Source organism: Palaemon carinicauda, chromosome 45 (assembly GCF_036898095.1).
Source record: "Palaemon carinicauda isolate YSFRI2023 chromosome 45, ASM3689809v2, whole genome shotgun sequence".
NCBI classification, from domain to species: Eukaryota; Metazoa; Arthropoda; class Malacostraca; order Decapoda; family Palaemonidae; genus Palaemon; species Palaemon carinicauda.
In genome coordinates, this window is record NC_090769.1 from 24,749,785 (window position 1) to 24,770,449 (window position 20,665).

Consider the following 20,665-nt stretch of genomic DNA (forward strand, 5'->3'; position numbering starts at 1 on the left):
CTGGGTCAGTTCGGACTCGCTGCAGTCCTCCGACGACTGCACACCTCCTAAGAGAGGCATAGTGGTACCGCAACAGGCAGTAACTCCGTCTGTTGCCGCACCCGCTGTTGTAGACCCTAAGTCACAACAGACAGTAACTCCGTCTGTTGCCGCACCCGCTTTTGTAGACCCTAAGTGGTCTTTGCTGCAGTCTATGCAGACTCAGTTAGCTGCTGTTATGCAGGAGTTTCGTGCGGAGAAGGTTAACGCTGCACCCGTTAGCCTACAACCTACCACGGTTGTGCGCCCAGCAGACGCTGAGGCTGCCGGCTCCCACACTCCAGCTGTGAGAACTCCTCCACCCATGCGCAGTCGACCCTGCCAGACGCATGCTGACGTTCACAGACGCACGGAACCCTCCGTTGCCGTTCGTGAGCTACCACAACAACAGGAGGGTGGAGTTAAGCTGCCGTGTTTTGACGCTGTGCGTCAGCCTCCGCAACCCACGGTGGTCTCCGCTATCCTTCCACAGTCGGGAGTAGACGCTTTGCGCACCCACTCAGCTATGGTTGTTGCCAGTTCTAAGACTGACCAACAGTGGCATGACGTTGGGTCCAGTGCAGCCACGCATGCACCCGTGCTGCCGGACTCAGCCGTCCAGCTTTTACCTACTCCGTTGCCTCTTCCTCCTCAACATTCAGACGATGGAATCTCTGATGATGACGAAGCTGCACATCTTGACGACCAACACTCGGACATCGACGAACCCAAGACCACGCCTCCCTCCTTAGACTTTAGGAAAGTGCTTGCGCTGTTCAAGGATTTATATCCGGATCAGTTTGTGTCTGCAGCACCACGCTCGCCTCCCTCTGAGTTCGCTTTAGGCATGCAGTCAGCAGCACCTGCCTTTACGAAGCTCGTACTCGCTCGCTCGTCCAAGAGAGCTTTAAGGGTACTGGGAGAGTGGTTGCAGTCCAAAAAGCAACTTGGGAAGACATCCTTCATGTTTCCCCCGGCCAAGCTTCCTTCCAGATCTAGCGTCTGGTATGCCACGGGAGAAGTTCTCGGCTTGGGAGTTCCTGCCTCTGCCCAGGGCGACTTCTCAAGTCTGGTAGACTCTCCCCGCAGGCTGGCTATGAGACGCTCCAAGATTTGCTGGACTCCTTCGGATATGGACCATCTTATGAAGGGAGTTTTCCGTGCATTCGAAGTCTTTAACTTCTTGGACTGGTGTTTGGGAGTGTTGAGCAGGAAGACCTCCCCTTCTGATAAGGAAACTTCCATGCTCATTATGTCCTGCATGGACAAAGCCATTCGGGATGGTTCTAGTGAGCTTGCGGCTTCTTTCGTGTCCGGGGTCCTCAAGAAGCGGGATCACCTTTGCTCCTTCTTGTCAGCTGGAGTCACCCCATGTCAAAAGTCGGAGCTTATGTTTGCTCCCCTCTCGAAGTGTCTCTTCCCTGAAGAGTTGATCAAGGAGATTGCCGCCTCCTTGATCCAGAAAGACACTCATGACCTGGTGGCGTCATCCGCACGCAAAGCCACCCCTTTGCCCTCCGTGCCTAGACCCAGGATGGACACTCCAGCATCAAGGTTCATTCCGCCCTTTCGTGGCAGAGCCTCCAGCAGAGGAGGTGCTCGTGCCGGAAGTCAACGTGGGAGCAAGAAGAAGGGTTCCAAGTCATCTAGAGGCAGAGTCTGACTGCCACCTTCTTCAGACAGCAGTGGGAGCCAGGCTCAAGAACTACTGGCAGGCCTGGGAGAACAGGGGCGCAGACGCACAGTCTGTGAAGTTACTCAGGGAGGGGTACAGGATTCCATTCTTGCGCAACCCCCCTCTAGCAACAACTCCCATCGACCTCTCTCCCAGGTACAGAGAGGAGGACAAGAGACTAGCTTTACAGCAAGAGGTGTCTCTCTTACTACAAAAGGGAGCGGTAGTCATAGTCCGGGACCATCAATCCCCGGGCTTCTACAATCGCCTCTTCTTAGTGCCGAAGAAGACAGGAGGGTGGAGACCGGTGCTAGACGTCAGTGCTCTGAATGTCTTTGTCACAAAGCAGACGTTCACCATGGAGACGACAAAGTCGGTTCTAGCATCGGTCAGGAAGGAAGACTGGATGGTCTCGTTAGACCTAAAGGACGCTTACTTTCACGTCCCCATCCACCCAGATTCCCAACCTTTTCTAAGGTTCGTTTTCGGGAAGGTTGTATACCAGTTCCAAGCCCTGTGCTTTGGCCTAAGCACGGCACCTCTAGTTTTTACCAAACTGATGAGGAATATTGCCAAATTCCTGCATTTAGCAAACATCAGAGCCTCCCTCTATTTGGACGACTGGCTTTTAAGAGCTTCGTCAAGTCGTCGCTGTCTGGAGAATCTACAGTGGACTCTAGATCTGACCAAGGAATTGGGTCTCCTGGTCAATTTGGAAAAGTCCCAACTCGTCCCATCCCAAACTATAGTATACCTAGGAATGGAGATTCAGAGTCAAGCTTTTCGGGCTTTTCCGTCGGCCCCCAGAATCAGTCAAGCCCAAGAATTCATCCAGTCCATGCTGAAGAAGGACCGATGTTCAGTCAGACAGTGGATGAGTCTGATAGGGACGCTTTCATCACTGGACCAGTTCATCGCGTTAGGGAGACTCCACCTCCGACCCCTTCAGTTTCACCTAGCTGCTCACTGGAGAAAGGACAAGACGCTAGAAGCGGTCTCGGTTCCTATTTCCGAGAAGATGAAATCTTCACGGACTTGGTGGAAGAACAACATTCTCCTCAAGGAGGGTCTGCCACTGGCTGTTCAGACCCCCGACCTCCTTCTCTTCTCGGACGCATCGGACACGGGCTGGGGTGCGACATTGGACGGTCGGGAATGCTCGGGCACGTGGAATGCGGATCAAAGAACGCTGCACATCAACTGCAAGGAGCTACTGGCAGTTCATCTGGCCTTGAGAAGCTTCAAGTCCCTCCTTCTAGGCAAGGTGGTGGAGGTGAACTCCGACAACACCACAGCCTTGGCGTACATCTCCAAGCAAGGAGGGACTCATTTGATGACGTTGTACGAGATCGCAAGGGACCTCCTCACCTGGTCAAGAGATCGAAACATATCCCTAGTAACGAGGTTCATTCAAGGCGACATGAATGTCATGGCAGACCGCCTCAGCCGGAAGGGTCAAATCATCCTAACAGAGTGGACCCTTCACAAGAATGTTTGCAACAGACTATGGGCCTTATGGGGTCAGCCTACCATAGATCTGTTCGCAACCTCGATGACCAAGAGGCTCCCAATTTATTGCTCACCGATTCCGGACCCAGCAGCAGTTCACATAGATGCCTTTCTTCTGGATTGGTCCCATCTAGACCTTTATGCGTTCCCCCCGTTCAAGATTGTCAACAGAGTACTGCAGAAGTTCGCCTCTCACGAAGGGACAAGGTTGACGTTGGTTGCTCCCCTCTGGCCCGCGAGAGAATGGTTCACCGAGGTACTGCAATGGCTAGTAGACGTTCCCAGAACACTTCCTCTAAGAGTGGACCTTCTGCGTCAGCCGCATGTAAAGAAGGTACACCCAAGCCTCCACGCTCTTCGTCTGACTGCCTTCAGACTATCGAAAGACTCTCGAGAGCTAGAGGCTTTTCGAAGGAGGCAGCCAGAGCGATTGCTAGAGCAAGGAGGACATCCACTCTCAAAGTCTACCAGTCGAAGTGGGAAGTCTTCCGAAGCTGGTGAAAGTCAAAATCAGTATCCTCAACCAGTACCTCTGTAACTCAGATAGCTGACTTCCTTTTATACCTAAGGAAGGAAAGATCCCTTTCAGCTCCCACGATCAAAGGTTACAGAAGCATGTTGGCAACAGTCTTCCGTCACAGAGGCTTAGATCTTTCCAACAACAAAGATCTACAGGACCTCCTTAAGTCTTTTGAGACCTCGAAGGAGCGTCGGTTGGCCACACCAGGTTGGAACTTAGACGTGGTACTAAGGTTCCTTATGTCAGCAAGGTTCGAACCACTTCAATCAGCCTCTTTTAAAGATCTCACTTTGAAGACTCTTTTCCTCGTCTGCATAGCAACAGCTAAAAGAGTCAGTGAGATACACGCCTTCAGCAGGAACATTGGATTTACATCTGAAACGGCTACATGTTCCTTACAGCTTGGTTTTTTAGCCAAAAACGAACTTCCTTCTCGTCCTTGGCCCAAATCGTTCGAGATTCCAAGCCTTGCTAATTTGGTTGGAAATGAACAAGAAAGAGTACTATGCCCTGTAAGAGCTCTTAAGTACTATTTGAAACGTACTAAACCATTACGTGGCCAGTCAGAAGCTTTATGGTGCGCCATTAAGAAACCTTCTTTACCTATGTCGAAGAATGCAGTTTCTTATTATATCAGACTTTTGATTCGAGAAGCTCATTCCCATCTGAATGAGGAAGACCATGCTTTGCTGAAGGTAAGGACACATGAAGTTAGAGCTGTCGCGACTTCAGTGGCCTTCAAACAAAACAGATCTCTGCAGAGTGTAATGGATGCAACCTATTGGAGAAGCAAGTCAGTGTTCGCATCATTTTACCTTAAAGATGTCCAGTCTCTTTACGAGAACTGCTACACCCTGGGACCATTCGTAGCAGCGAGTGCAGTAGTGGGTGAGGGCTCAACCACTACATTCCCATAATCCCATAACCTTTTTAATCTTTCTCTTGAAATGTTTTTTATTGTTGTTTTTTGGGTTGTCCGGAAGGCTAAGAAGCCTTTCGCATGCTGGTTGATTTGGCGGGTGGTCAAATTCTTTCTTGAGAAGCGCCTAGATTAGAGGTTTTGATGAGGTCCTTTAGTATGGGTTGCAACCCTTCATACTTCAGCTCCTAGGAGTCGCTCAGCATCCTGTGAGGATCGCGAGGCTCAGTAAGGAAGACGTACTTAAAAAGGCAGAGTAATTGTTCAAGTCGACTTTCTTACCAGGTACTTATTAATTTTATGTTTGTTATTTTGAATAACTGCTAAAATGAAATACGAAATACTTAGCTCTTAATGTTAACATATATGCTGGTCTCTACCCACCCCCCTGGGTGTGAATCAGCTATATGATCACCGGGTAAGTTTAATATTGAAAAATGTTATTTTCATTAGTAAAATAAATTTTTGAATATACTCACCCGGTGATCATAAATTAAAGGACCCACCCTTCCTCCCCAATAGAGACCCAGTGGACCGAGGAGAAAATTGGTTCTGTGTTGACATCGAGTACTTGAGTACCTACTCGACAGATGGCGCTGTTGATGTACACCCCCACCTGTATAGCGATCGCTGGCGTATTCCGTCCGTAGGTTTTTTCTGTCGGGCAGCAGAGCTGACAGCTATATGATCACCGGGTGAGTATATTCAAAAATTTATTTTACTAATGAAAATAAAATTTTTTCAATACATTATTCAATAGCCTTCAAAGCCTTTGCGCAGACAAAACTGTTGATATATAATTTTCTTCATAAAATATCAAGACCAATTACTGTATTCGAGAACCAGGATTATGACAATACACACAATTCATTCATAGCTTTGCTAATAGAATGTTAATTAAATAATTGTTATTAAAGTATCAAGAAAATTATATCAAAACCATGTTTATAACACACATTTCTTGGACCAAAACATTTTCTTTCATTGCGACCAGCAATTTTTCGAAATTAAGAATTTCCTTTTGATTCTTAGAAGTCTTACATTGTTCTTTCCAGTATATTTTCATCAAAATCATAGAAAGTCAGTCACTTTGTTTTTTTTTCGATTGAAGCGCTGGAAGTTCCAATATAGTTAACATATATCAATCTTGCTTGTTAAGTCTGCAAAAAGTATCTATGACACTTTTGCTTCATATGTTCTTTTGATAGGCTTCGATGCACCTCTTTAATGTTTCCGTAAAATGAAGCATTTCAGGATATTTCCTTGGCCTCGATTGGTAGGTGAAGGTATTTGCAGGAGCCATTTGGACTGTCCATATTTACTACAGTGACTGACAGTGAGCAAGTATCCGTTAATTATATTAACAGCGCTCTTTTAAATCCTCTTACAAAACATCTGGTAATGCCGGGCAAAAAATTTGCCACACTTTTATTCATATTAATGAAACTTGATTTTGAACCAGGAATAGACAAAATAAGATATACCTAAAGTATTTGTTGGGAACAAATCACTAAATTTCAAGTTATGAAAAATATATCATTAGTCTATGAAGTTAATATGATTTTAATGACATGAAAATTAACAATGTATGATTTCTGTACCTGTCACACCACAGCAATCTTAGTGAGGTAAAGGAAGTTTAGTCACTATTGAAAATCAGTGTAGATGAGACTCCCATGATGTGGGGCTTCCTCCCTATCTTAGGCACCAAAAATTAAATTATCATTTACTAAGAGAGAATTTGAACTGTTGAATATGAAAGTAAACAGATTGATTCTCATATTATTTCTTTTGTGCTTTAGCTATTGGTATCATTATCAAAATTGAATCGCTACGTGACAGGAATACAATATTTTGGTTTTCATAATTTTTCAAATTTTTTTTTAGGAAAAACTACAGTTTTATCATGTACGAGAACGCCAAGGAGCTGCTAATAAAGGACGAGGGTTGGAAGAAGCAAGTCAGGCAGATGGTTTAGGAAGATTACCTCCTCATCTCTCGTCAGTCTCTTCCTTGCTGCTATATAACACGACTCATAACCCGTATGTATACAGTGGTATGCTGTGAAACTAGAATGAAATACACTTAGTCTCTGTAGTTATTTAATGCTCAAAGGCTACCTCTCAGCCTTAGGCATGGTCTATTGACTAAAGGGCATAGACCTCTCCTCCTTGTGGGAGTTGTCCATGCTCATGAGGAGCTTCAAGAAATCTTGCTTACTCTGGGACTTTAGGCCTCTTGATTGGGATGTGACCCTTGGCTTCAAGGCTCTTATGCTTACCCCGTATAAGCCTTTGAGGAGGAGGTCAAATAAAGATCTGACTCTCAAGATTGTGTCTTTTTGCTAGCCTTAGCATCTGCAAAGAGAGTAGGTGAATTGCATGGTCTCTTATTTAGTCACCCATACTAATTGGAAGGAAGTCTCCTTTAGTTTTGGACCAGTGTTTGTGGCCAAAACACAGAACCTGTCAGCGCATGACTCCAGCTTCGAGAAATTCTTCATCCCCTCTCTACTTAAAGTGTTGGGTGGTGATTGAGAAATGCTTTTGTTTCATGTGAGGCTCTGTGTTGCCACCTAAACAAAAGGACTCAACATCTCAGGCTAGAGTATCAGCGACCTTTTGTTACCACTGCCTGCACTAAGAAAGAGATGCTAAGGAACATGATCTCTTTCTGGGATTGTGTGACAATCTGGATAGAGTGTGCCTCAACTGCTGAAAGAGTTGAGGTACCTGGTAGGACCAGAATTTATGAAGTCAGGAGTACAGTATAGGCCCCAGCTTAGCCTTCAAGAGAAACCTTTCAGTTGGCCAGGTGTTGAAGGTTGGAGTTTGGAAATAACAAACCACCTTCACTACCTTTTATCTACATGAGTATATACACAAGTTCCTGACACCTTTTTGTTTGGTCCTGTAGTGGCTGCTAAAGTAGTTTTGTCGCCAACCTGGCTCTGACACGTGACAGGAAGCATTTCATCTATAGTAACATGTAGATGTAAGTCTGTGATGAATGGTAGAATGACTGGCTCTTGATTTTTTCTGTCCCCTCTCTTGCAAACAACGTAGTTGAACCTTTACTTGCTGTATATGACTTGATACTGGTAAGTTGCACTTTTTAGCTCCATTCTTTCATCCTAAAGAAGTATTTTACCCATCCTCCTTAATAGGGGAGTGGGTGGTGGAATTTATACCAGCCCATTGATCATGATACAAGTAATTATTTTGAGCTGATGTCCCTTTGTGTGAAAGAGTTTCTTCAGTTTACAATGTACAGTCCAGTTCCTATCAGATATTCATCTGTATGAAAGACTAGCTAGTGTTTCTGAATTGCACCACATTCTTTTTATAGTACAGTACTACTGAACTGTTCCCTTGGCTTTTTCTTTCTGTAACACTCCTTGCACCTCACATTGGCATAATGTCTAACTGTCTGTACCTAGGGTATGTTCAGTAATAGCTCTGCTGAACGGCTCTCTACTCCGGCAAGGTGGAGGACAGTCAGGGCATTCATTATGCTATACACCTTGACTGTGTTCTCTGCTAATGCTAGAGTTAATTTTTAGATACAGTACAGTATTGTAATAAAATGCTATTCTCAATAGGCTCTAATCAATTAAACTTTCTCCTAGTCTTGGACTTGCAATGTTATATCCTAGTAGAACCTCTTTTCTTTCTACTTGATGTGATCTCTGATTTTAACCAATTGTGCTCTCATTTGCTATTTGTTTCGTAACCAAAATACAAACCACGCTATTTACATTGGGTTTACCTTTTAGCGCAGCTGAAATGGCGAGCCATTAGAATTTAACGAGGGTGTATTACCCCCGTGCTAGTTAGCGGGGGGTAGGGGAGTGGTAGCTAGCTCCCCCCCCCCCCCCCACACACACACAGGTGAATGCTCACTTTCACTTTTGGCTCGGACTGGGATAGACGTCTCTGTCTTGGTCCTCGCTTGGCAGCCATTGTTTGTTTTGTCTTTACTTAATCACTTACTTTTCCTTTACTCAATATATTGTAAACATGTTTTCATGTTTGTATATATATTTGAGTATAAAAATCAGTAAGTTTCCTTTTTCAGAGTTGTGTGTGTAGTGTACGATATCTCCGTGGAGTCCTCGGCAGTTAGGCCACCACGGCGTAATTTTATGGGTTGGGATCGAGTTTGACTTCGGTCTTTCTCTCTCTCTCTCTCTCTCTCTTGAGGTCGTTCACCCCTTTTACTACGTGTTACTACGCCCTTGTAGCTTCCTTCCCGTGTGGGGGGGTTGCTACGCCGTACGTTTTGTCTCAATTAGTTTATGAATCTAATTGTAGTTGTTAATTTTTTTCAGCTTGTAGAACGATTCCTTTCGGGGTTTTCGTTCTTTCTTTAGTGTTCATTCTTTTTTAAATTACATAATTACATAGTTTCATAATTATAATTGTTATAATTCTGTTTAGGTTACAGCTCTCCTTCCGTGAGTGTAAGTGGTTGTGAGGGCACGTGCCTGTTGTGTAATTCTTGTTTCCTTTCCCTCGGGATTCCTCTTCGGAGCCTTCCCGGGGGAATGAATGTGTACTAATGTTTTTTGTTTTTATTTATTTTTTTTTTTTTACAGTTACCTATTTAGTTCGTTTCTGTAATATGGCCCGGTGTGAGCTGTCTTTAGGAGGCCTGGGGATTCGGCTGTTGCTGCCTCCCCTTTGGATTTTCGTCAGGGGCGTGTCTCCTACTGGAAGTACTCCCGTGACGATTGACAGCTCTCCAGTTCATTTTAGAACTCAGGAGGCTTGCCTCCTTGGGTGGGTAACTTTCCTTCTGAGGGAAGTTTTTCCTGTCCAGGCTTGAGTTTTTCCCCTTTTGGGGGGTTCTTTTCTTGCCTTTTTTTCATGCGACTATGCTCTTGGTGCTGAGCGGTCACACCTGTAGTTTTGCTCAAGGGGCTGGGCAACTGCAGGAGCCCCTCTTCGGAGGATTACTCCTTTTAGGTCACTGGCTAACCAGTCTCTTCTACGAAGTGTTTCTCTTTCGTTCGCGAGAGAGTACACTCGTAGAGACTCCTCTTCGGACAATTCTTCTGCTGCTGTTGGCCTCCTTCGCCGTAAGGCTCACCGTCCGCCTCGTCGTAAGGGCCTCTCATCTCCATATAAGGGGGCTAAGAGGCGCCTTTTTGAATCTACGTTTGCTGCCTACAACTCCTTCATCCGCCCTGATGCAGATGGACAACGGTCTTCCCTACGGACAACGGTCTTCCCGACGGACAACAGTCTTCCGACGGACATCAGTCTCCCGGCGGACAGGAACGGTCTTCCGGCCTGCTCCTGCTCAGTGTTAGCGCACAGGCGCTCTCCTGCTCATCAGCGCTTCCTGATCGCTAGCGCTCTCCTGTTCGCCAACGCTCTCCTGTTCGTCAGCGCTCTCCTGCTCGTCGGCGCTCTCCTGATATTCGCCCTCCTCGCCTCGCTCTCCTGCTCATCAGCTCTCTTCTGAGCCTCAGCGCTCATTTGAGGATCATCGCCCTGTGGTCTCTGACCATCCTACAGTTCCTGCTGAGCTCCCTGCTCGCCATCAGTCTTCTGACCCTGTGGCTACGCGACATCGTTCAGCACGTGTGTCAAAGCACATGTTTGCCAACGCACCTGCGATCTTCCTGTTCCTGCTCGTGAACGCGCCACGCCACCTGTTCCTTCACAGGATCTCACGCGTCGACCTCCTGCTCGCCAGCGATCACCTACGCGCCAGCGATCACCTGCTCGCCAGCGTTCACCTGCTCGCCAGCGTTCACCTGCTCGCCAACATTCACCTGCTCGCCAGCGTTCTCCCACGCGTCAACGATCGCCTACGCGCCACCGTTCACCTGCTCGCCAGCATTCACCTGCTCGTCAGCGCGCTCAGGCGATTTTGGTATCGCCTATTCACCAGCGTTCTACGCGTCAGCTATCTCCGGACCGCCCGTGTGTGTTACAGCCTGCGCGCCAACGTTTCGTCAGCTGGAGGTTCTAAAGGGACATGGCTCGCCGGCTACTAGCTCACCATTGCGCGATCGCTCACCGGCGCATGCTGCTCGCTATCGCTCGCCAACGCGTCGCCATGCCACAACGCGCCATTGCCTACCTGCGCATCAGCGCTCACCAGCTCAGCACCGATCTCCTGTTGATCCACATCGCCAGCGGTCTTCCTCAACCACGCGGCAGCGCGTTTCCTCGCCATCGCGCCAACGCTTGCGTTCGCCGCCTCGGACACGCGCTCATTCACCTGCCCACCCTCGCGCCCACTCGCCTGCGCGCCCGCGCAACCGCTCGCCGGACCACTCGCCCGCGCGACCATCGTTCGCGGCGAATTCCGCAGCCGGGGGTGGCAGCAGGAACGCGTATTCCTAGACAACGCTCGGGATCGTCTCCACCCAAACACAGGTTGGTAGTGCAGGACAAGGATACTACTGAGGAGAAGTTAGTACATCATTCTTCCCCACCTTCTTTTCAGGCAGGTACTGTGGGGTCCACTCCAAAGGATCGCCCGATCCCTTTCCCTTTAGCGAGGATTTCGGACTCTGTGTCCTTGGAGCAACAGACTTGGTTTGGTCCCCTGGCGCGGGCGTTAGTGAGGGTTATGAAGCCAGCACTCGCCGACCAGGGTAACAAACCAACGGCTGTCTCTCCTACGCTGAAGAGAAAGAGAGGAGTGGACTTCGTGGTGACTTCCCCCAGGGCGAAGTTGGTTCCCAAGAGGTCTGTCGCGAAGCCCCCTTCTCCTGCTCGAGTGCCTTCTCCTTCTCCCGTGGACGAGGCCTTTCCGTCCTCGGGTGAGTCCAGTGAAGCGGTAGTCTTCCCCTCGGCACCAAGGGGGGAGACTTCGCTTCATGGAGGAGAATCGTCTCGTGAGGAAGGGGCTCCTCGAACTTCTTTGTTGGGATCCTGTATCCCTCCCAGGAGGGAATCCAAGGACTCCAAGACCGTCCCGAAGTCATCTTTTGAGGATTCGCCAGGAACCCACGGCTCCCCGGTGGAACGTCTACGCTTCACCCCAGGAAAAGATCCCTGGGACAGGAGACTTAGCTGCCAGCCCGCAGGGAGGAGATCAGCAGGAATCCGAACATACCTTCTGGCAGGTCCTAAGCCTGATAAGGCAACTTAATGGGCTTATAGATCCAGTCATCGCCCCCCGTGAAGGCAAAGACACGATCTTGGATGAAGTGTCTGACGTTCGGAAAGCCCCAAAGTCCAGTGTGGCTCTGCCCCGGTCTCGGGGTCTGAAGAGTGCCAGAGCAAGGGCCATCCTTGAGAAGAGTCTGTTTGTGCCCAAGCACAGAGACTTAGACGGCGGCTGTGCAGAGGAAGTCGACTTCCGTTTTCACTCCTCCAAGGCGCTTTCTTCCAGACTCTGCAGGGCCCCAACGCCTTTTTCTTTCAACCACGTCGGCCTAAGTTATCGGTTACGACAACTGAGAAAAGGTGTCCAATTGCAGTTTCCTCCTGTCAGGAACAGATGGCACAGGAGGCTCCCCCGGGGGGGGGCATAGTCCTAGAGGGAGCGGCAGAGTTCACGAACTCTAGGATTGCAGGTTTCACGCTGGGAGGATGCTTAAGGTTACTCATCCGGATGACAGCTTCCCGATGCCCATTCCCGCACGATCTCTGTGATCAGCCAAGGATATCGAGCCTGCCGTCTCTGTCAGCGAATTCAGTGTCTCTGAACCTCTATACCATAGCGTCGGCAAGAGTTGCCCAGTTGGGCAGAATGATCCATACCTTAGGCGAAGGTCCTCCATAGGATCATCGTCGGCTTCAACCCCGGCTTCTTCAGTCGATCCTTTCTTGTAAGGAAGGATCTGAGACGGGAGTTCCGTAGTCGACCTCTCAGCCCTGATCAAGTTTGTCGAACAAACGGCAGAATCGATCAGACTGGTAACGAGGCGACAGGACTCCTTAAACCCTGGATCGGAAGGACGGGTACTTTCAGTTTCCATTCCATCCATCTTCCAGGGAGCTCGTGGAATTCAGCCTAGACTGCAAGTATTCCTGCTTATGATGCAGTGTGGCGATCCCGCCGTGGCATCGCAGGTTTTTTTCCCCAGAGAACTCTCCCTGCTTTCCTCATGGCCGCTCAGGTGCAGGCTTCCGCCTCCTTCGCTTTTTGGAGGGCTGGTCAACTCCGGTAGGCTCGGGTTCGACCTTCTTCAGCGCCGGGACAAGCTTCCGGATGCTTACCATGAGTGTGGGTTCATGGTATTTTGCTAGGAGCCTTCTCTTCTTCTGCCTCAACATCTGGAGTATCTGGCCATGATATTGAGTCGACGGCCTTACCACGTTGCAAACCCCGCTTCTCGTCCGTCCAGCGAGGTTAAGCAATGTCGGCTCTGGTCGGTACTTGGATGGGTGACCACCTGGGGACACCAGATTCTGTTGCCACATCCTCCGAGCCTTCCCTTCAGTTGACTGTGGCAAGGCTGAGGAGAGTCGCAGTACCTGTTCTCAGTCAAGCAGAGCTTTCAGCCCTACCTTGGAACGTTTCCTAGTTCTCCTTTCCTCATTGACCCTTCTATAGTCCGAACGGTCGCCTCAGGATAAGTTCCATGTGGGGCGGTCCAAGTTCCGGTGGTTTCAGGCAACGATTAACCGGACTTCCTGGCCCCTATGGGACCAGCGGAACTATTATACCTGCAATGGGTGTTGACCTATGGAACCTCTTGATGGGAGTGGATATTCTCGTCCTTTCCCCATATTCTTTATGCGGTTCTCGGACTCGTCAAAGAAAGGGGGGGGGGGGGGGGCATGTTCCGGTCCAGGCCTATGGTCAGGACCTGAAGGATACCTCTCCATCATTCAGGCAGGCTTAGGGGCCGTAGTCTGGCCCCTCTACAGATCCTACAGCTCCTGCCGAGTCGCTCCGTGCGCGTCGACTTCATGATTCTGGTGTGTTCTAACCAGCAGGGGACGCATTTTCACACCTTCACATCTTGCAGTAGAGATACCGAGATGATTGAGATACTCTCAATACCACCATCGGCTCTCTCATTCCAGGCAGAGGAATGTTCTCTCCGACTATCCGAGCAGAGCCTCGTAGAGGGAGTGTACCTGGGGGTCTTTGGCCTTGAGTAACCAGCAAGTCCTGGTCAGGGGGACCTGATCGCGACAGCTTGGAACCTCAAGCTTCCGCTGTTCTTCCCCCCAGTCTCAAACCCCGAGACTCTGGCAAGATGCATTCCGGTGATGGTGGGACAACTTCGACGCCTGCGTCTTCCCTCCTTTTTGTCTGTGGAGAATGGGTCTCAACAAGACCAGGTTGTCTGTCACCCTTTCAATGGGAGAGCTCCACTGGGACTATGCGTAGAACGGTTTCTGGACCCTCTGCTTCCCCTGACGGAACTCCCGGGAGAGCTTCTCCCACGGCACAGACTACTCAAACAACCACACTGCAACATCTTTCACGAACCGGGGCGTTGCTTTAGCTTCATGCCTGGAGACACTACGCCTCCTCCTCAAGAAGAGACAACCCGCTACAGTCGCGGGACTGAGGTCGCGTCATCTGCGATAGTCATCCACAGGGGTCTTCCAGGCAAAGTGAGGAGTCTTCGGTGGTTGGTGCCGTGGGAGATATACCTCTTCCCTTGAGGCCTCTTCTCCAGCAATAACGGTCTTATTGCCTTTCGGCGGGAGGAAACTCCTTTCCGCTCTCGGCAATGAAGCCTGTCGCTCAGCCTTTCCCTGACCTTCAGGTTTAAAGGAATAACTTTTTCCTGCCCGCTGGATCTTTCCTCGCTCATGCGAAGCTACGATCGTCCCTGCCCTAGTCGGAGGAAGACCTCCAACTTGGAGCATGGCTCGGACTTTTTAGTCCCTTAAGAGATCTTCTCAAGACCCTTTACGACAGGCCTCGGATTGTATTCCGTCTTGGGTCTCCTGCTCACTCTGGCCGCGGCCAGTGTGTAAGCAATCTTCTTGGTCTCGTACGACTCCGCCCTTTCTAAGGAAGAGGGGAAGGCAACATTCAGGTTCGCTCCTGAGTTGTTGGCTAGACTCAGAATCTTGGGGTCCCGGCCCTTCGGTCCTATTCCTTCAAGATTTCGAGTCTCCATTCTGTATCTGATGTCCCAAGACCTTCTCTTTCCTGCCAGTAAAGGAATCGAGAGGTTAGCTTTTGGAGCAGCTGCAGTTTGGCCTCAGTTGCAGCCGACTTGGGAGCACAAGGAGGACACGGGGGAGAGTCACCAGTATACCTCTTCAGCCCGGACTCAAGGACATTCATCTCGACCTGTCTCCAGACCCTCCCCCGTCACGTCGCCCTACAGCACGATGTTGGATACATCGCAACGTCCCTCGCCTTCGAGTAATACTACTCTGTGACGCAGGTGCTACAAGCTGGAGTCTGGAAGCGTCTAATGACCTTCGCAGCCCGCTTCCTGCAGGGCGTGACCCACAGGAGTCTCGATACGTTTTCTATCACTCTGTGGTGGCTACACAACAGCTGGTCTAACCTCAGGCTCCTTTTTGGACAGGTAGCAGAAGGTTGAGGGCATTGTTATCAGGTTTTAGTCTGCATGAACGAAAGAAGTATGTCTGGCCCTTACTTCTTTCTTCATCATCCCCTCTACGGGGAAGCAGCATCCTGGTCTCTGCATAGCTGACCTCGAACCTCTGCAGGTAAACCATGCTTCCTTGTGTTCAGAGTATTGAGTCAATACTGTCGCGTCCCCCATACCCTGACGAGGTGGTATTGGGAACGTCCTAACCCAGAGTTCCTTCTGGAACTCCAGGTCAACTGCCTAGGACGGGTCACACTTCTTCCTTCACACACAAGCTTATGTAGGCCACACGGTTCCTTGCGGAGCAAGGAACTTATGAGGTGCAGGGACTCCTTTTCTCGAGTGCGACTCACTCGGATTCTGAGTCCCCGGGTAAAGCCAAAGCCAGTATGGCTGGGGACTTTCCACCCTACCTAAGGGGTAAGTCACCCAATGTAAATAGCGTGGTTTGTATTTCGGTTACGGAACAAATTACAAATTCGAAGATAATTTGTATTTTTCCTAACCATACAAACCTTAGCTATTTACACATATTTGCCCGCCAGACCTGTCCCCCAAGACAAGTCCTACCTTTAAGTGAAAGTGAGCATTCACCTGTGTGTGAGGGGGGAGGGGTAGCTAGCTACCACTCCCCTACCCCCCCCCCCCCCCCCGCTAACTAGCGCGGGGGTAATACACCCTCGTTAAATTCTAATGGCTCGCCATTTCAGCTGCGCTAAAAGGTAAACCCAATGTAAATAGCTAAGGTTTGTATGGTTAGGAAAAATACAAATTTTCTTCGAATTTGTCATTTTGAAGAAAAAGTTTTTTTCCTGAGTAATTTCCTAAATTATTTGTTGTCTTAAGAGACTTGTACAAGAATTTAGTTTCCATCTAGCTCATCATTGCCTCTTCAGTTTTGTTATAAAAGTACTCTATGGTATAGAAATTAAACTATGCCATATCCCTCAGGTTAAGATTTTTTAATAGGATTGGAAAGGATTCCCTTGACCATTCCACTTTACGAACACCACGTCTTGTTTGATCACCGATGCTTAATAATGTTAGTTTTGGTCAGTATCTGAAGGGGTCACTTCTTCAGAATATCAGATGCTGTTGATACTCAATTTAGGAGACAAATTGGTGGAAATTTTATAATGTTTTAGTAATAAGTAATAGTGACAGCGAGAAATATGTAGATATATCATCCTGTACCTTAATATTTATTAAACAGTTAATTAATTAATTGTTACTTTTCAGAACCCAGTTTCTTTGTGTATAAAATGTAACGCATTAGTAAGAAAATATTTTTTTCAACAAAAGTTAATAGGTCAATTGCTTTACCACTATGAGAATGCTTCTTTTCTTCAAAATTGAGCTTACTGTATTGATGATCAGTATCTGTCAATATTATTTGCTGTTTTTTGCAGTTACAAGAAATATATGGTGTTGGATCCCCTGGGTGTAGTTTCTGGAACTCGTGGTGAGGAAGCAAGAAGTAGGTCTGACACTGCTAATTCTGGGCCTACTTTGCATGATGCTCCCACAACTCTGCAGGTATGATAATTTTGAATATTTGGTTGTGTAAATTTCAGTGTTAATTCATTTACCTAAGTTGGATTTCTCCTCTGCAATATTAGTTTTGTCTTTACATACTAAAATAGTAGTGAATAGTAAAGAAACATAGCTTGCGGCCATTGTGGAACTGTGACACTGTGACTGAGCAGGACGAGGCCACATAGGTGAATACGGAACCACTAAAAATATTATACCCTATTTACTGTCGACAGTGAATAGGGTAATGCGTGTGTTATATATAGTGTTGTTATAAGTTTTATTTTTAACCTTTTTATTATGTGGCCAAGCTATTTTCAAAGACTGAATAGCAAGTGAACTGTAGTTAAGCATTGAAATAAGCAATCTTATTTTATAGATAAGAAAACTTCTGCTCAATTATTTTTATAAAACAGTAAACTTCCAAGATTCAGATATAATTACTGGATTTTGAGAAGGTCCAAACACATATTGTATCTATTTTCATTATCTATTTGAAACATCCTTACTCACTCAATAGGGTTTCTCTAATTCTAGAGAAAAACATCAGTATATGTATTAGAACTTATTAGGTAAATGAAATACAGTACAGTAATGCTACACCAATACTACTAGCCAGTTGAAGAATAGATTAGATGAAACTGATTGAAAAACTATGATTCTTATGGTATCTATTTGGAGAAAATAAAGATTCTCTCTCTCTTATATATCAGTAATACTGTATTTCTTATTCTTGAAAAAGACTTGTCGATGTCTCTTTTTGTTTTGTTTCATTGTTGGTGTAGGCTACCCCCAAAATTGAGGGAAGTACCTTGGTATATGGATGGATGGATGAAAAAGACATTGTGTAGTGTTAATACAAACAAGTTTTATAGTGCAGTACTTTGTATGTATTCCGTAAATTTCTATACACACAAGTACAGATTGATCTCATTATAATATGCGATGTCATAAACACAAATCCAGGATTTTTCTTTGACTTCCAACATATGAAGGAGCTTCGTGGATGATGCAAAACTACGTATTTGGAGTAAAAGTAAAATAGCAGAATACTGTATTATTATTATACTCATTTTAGACTAAAAAAACTTGGGGGGTATGTTTAAGATATAATGGCGTCATAGTACATTTAATGTTACTCTCTCTGAATCCATAGTAACATACTGATCATCTTGAAACTATTTCAGGAAGGGGACCATCTTGGATTAGTTCAAAAGGATGAGTACCAGTACTTGCCAGATTTTTCAGATTTACCCGATTTAGATCTCCCAATGGAACTTCCATCTCTGCCAGGTAAGATAACATATCTTTTTGAGAACATTGTTCGACAATTCAGTTACTCTTTTAATTTGAGGTGTTTATTGTAAATGAAAGGATTTTCCATTTCAGTAATGCTCCATTTTTAAGTATTTTAAAATACTGTAACGTCCCAACTTAACATAAACTTACCAAACGCATTATCATGGCGATTCCTAGTTTGACCACCTGAATAGATGTACTGTACAGTATTCAGTGTTTGATAATTGCCTAAATTGAATAATAAGAGTACAGTAAATGTAATACTAGAAACCATGCAAAATTACTCTTAGCTTTTGGATATCTTGAAAAAGATAAAGTTTAAGTTTTACTGTAACTAACATTGGCAGACTTATCCATACTCGAAAGATTTTCACTTTGCAGTACAGTACTTTATTTGTATGAGATTCATCAGTCATCGTAATGTACTTAAGAATCATGTTTGTAAGTGTGTCACAAGGCATATTCTTATGATATTAGAAGTTAAGCATTTTAGATAGCACTTATTTATATTTAGGAAATACTTTTCAAGTTGTATTTTACTGCTTCATTATTAATGTTAGATATGGTAAATGTAGTGAAAAACATGTTGCTGTGTCTCCTAATGTTATTATTTTTCAATCTCTAGTGACTACCAAATATTCATTGCGCTAAAGGGTCGGAAGTGCAGTGAATATTTGGTAAATATTAAAATCATAAAAATTTTACTGTACAGTATATTTTTTTTTTACTAACTAGTTGAACGTTACTCTTCAGGAATCGCCAATGATCTGCTTTATAGTGCTGATATAGGACCTACAATTGCCCCATCCTTTGGAATGCCAGATCTCCCAACATTTTCTCTTGATTCACCTGCTGCGACATCAACCGAGTCGCCTTCACAAGAATCTGTTCCACCACCCCCTCCAGCAAATGTGGCTGTTGTACCTCCACCATCTTTAAATACTGTTCCTCCTCCAGCCCTTAATTCAAATATAACAGCACCTCCACCTCCACCACCTCCCCCTCCCCCTCCTCCCCTTGGGGATGCACCACCCCCTCCTCCTCCTCCACCACCACCACCACCTCCTCCTCCCCCACCAGCACAGCCAATTGAAGACACTGGAGTACCCAAGGATGCTCCAAAGGTAAGCTTTTAATTTGTTCTTTTCAGTGCTGTATATAAAGCTTTCATCCTTTGAAATAGGAATGTGTTTAGCATTGCTGGTATGGATATTGAATCCTTAACAAGCTAGTTGGTTAATGACATATGGTACTGTACAAGTGAAGCACTGCCTTCCAACTTGTCTTAGAACAGCCACTTTTGTCTTCGGCTGTGGCAGGCACAGATGTGTCGCCAGGCTCCTCTCTCAGCTGTTGATTCTTTACATATTTATGTGATATTTTATTTTTTAATGAGCTCTCTTGCTTATAAGGGGAAGAGCACCAAAAGTTAGCTTGTGGTGAAGGTATATTTATTCCTATGAGGATACAAACTTTCAAATCCATGTGTTCTGTACCTTTGTGAAGGGTTAACTGTAGGCAGCCACTGTTCCTACTCTGTAATATTGTTCTCATTCTTTAGATTAGGAGATTGAATTTTATGCATAACTCATTTTGGTTTATGGTAGATCTTTGCTTCATATCGATTTTTCTGTCAGTCTTTTATCTTTAAAAAAAAATGCAGTTACTTCCTTCCTGTGAGTAAGGAACATGTACTTCTACAGCACATAGTTAGCTTTCACCTGTGATAAGACAAACTATGGATGAGTTAATTTTTTTATAGCATGATATTAATAATTAAAGTATTTTGTAACAAAAATGATAATAGTTAGACCTTAGCAATCAAAGGTTTGATATACAGTTTGTAAATTTTATCATTTGTGGAAAGGGCCTTAAATACAATTTTGCAACATTTATGAATATTTATTCACTATTTTATAACCAAATACAGAATAGGATTTTATATAACATACGAAAACCCATTACAATAATACATAAAGGCTTGAAAATTCACTTATATAACAGAATCGGCTTCAACCTACCGACTTGTTAATTTTCAAACCCTTGCATAATAGTACTGTAATTGCTTTTTGTCTTTTCTATTTTCTGTTATTTAATTATGAATGTTTTCCTTTATCTGGAGTTATATAGTTATCAATACGGTACTACTACATTAGTATTTTCTCTCATGGCTGAGATGCGCGTTTTTTTCTAATCATACAAGGAAATAGTGGGGCTGAAGTGTTATTAAGGGTAAAGCAATTATTTAAGTTTTTTCAGCATTCATTGGTGTGTTTGTTACCTAACCTAAGTGCATGGTAAGACCTGACTGTATTATACAGGGCATTCCTTAGTAAATGGTAGCTATGGTGTTGTATTCTGTGTTTTATAGATTTTAGGAGTACATAATATGCATTTAAACTGGTTATGCCACAAAGGAAGGTCAAATATACACTTACTGTATTTCATATTTTTGCAGGGTATCCCAGCTGCAGCATCATCAGATTTACGTGGTGATTTGATGAAAGCCATTCAGGCTGCTGGAGGGGCAGGTAAAGCTAAACTTCGGAGTAGTAAGGACCGTAAGAAAGAGTCCAAGAAGAAAGAGGTATGTAGACTACTTTTTATGTTTAAAGTTTTGTATTTGAACAGTGCTTGAATATTTTTTAATAAATGGATTTGTAACTATTATTATTAGATTTTAGAAAAATA

At 45.7% G+C, this 20,665-nt stretch overlaps 1 protein-coding gene and 1 pseudogene across 3 annotated transcripts in view; both read left to right on the forward strand.

Annotated features, from left to right (window-relative positions):
- Positions 1 to 20,665, forward strand: part of wash (washout) — a 136,634-nt gene that overhangs the window by 107,318 nt on the left and 8,651 nt on the right. For all 3 annotated transcript variants that reach the window (XM_068367116.1, XM_068367114.1, XM_068367115.1), the window contains exons 5-9: positions 6,529 to 6,683; positions 16,552 to 16,678; positions 17,863 to 17,968; positions 18,728 to 19,098; positions 20,433 to 20,561. In XM_068367116.1, the coding sequence (XP_068223217.1) occupies positions 6,529 to 6,683; positions 16,552 to 16,678; positions 17,863 to 17,968; positions 18,728 to 19,098; positions 20,433 to 20,561 (888 nt within the window). The remainder of the gene's footprint in view (positions 1 to 6,528; positions 6,684 to 16,551; positions 16,679 to 17,862; positions 17,969 to 18,727; positions 19,099 to 20,432; positions 20,562 to 20,665) is intronic.
- LOC137635033 (5S ribosomal RNA) lies at positions 12,910 to 13,028 on the forward strand (annotated as a pseudogene).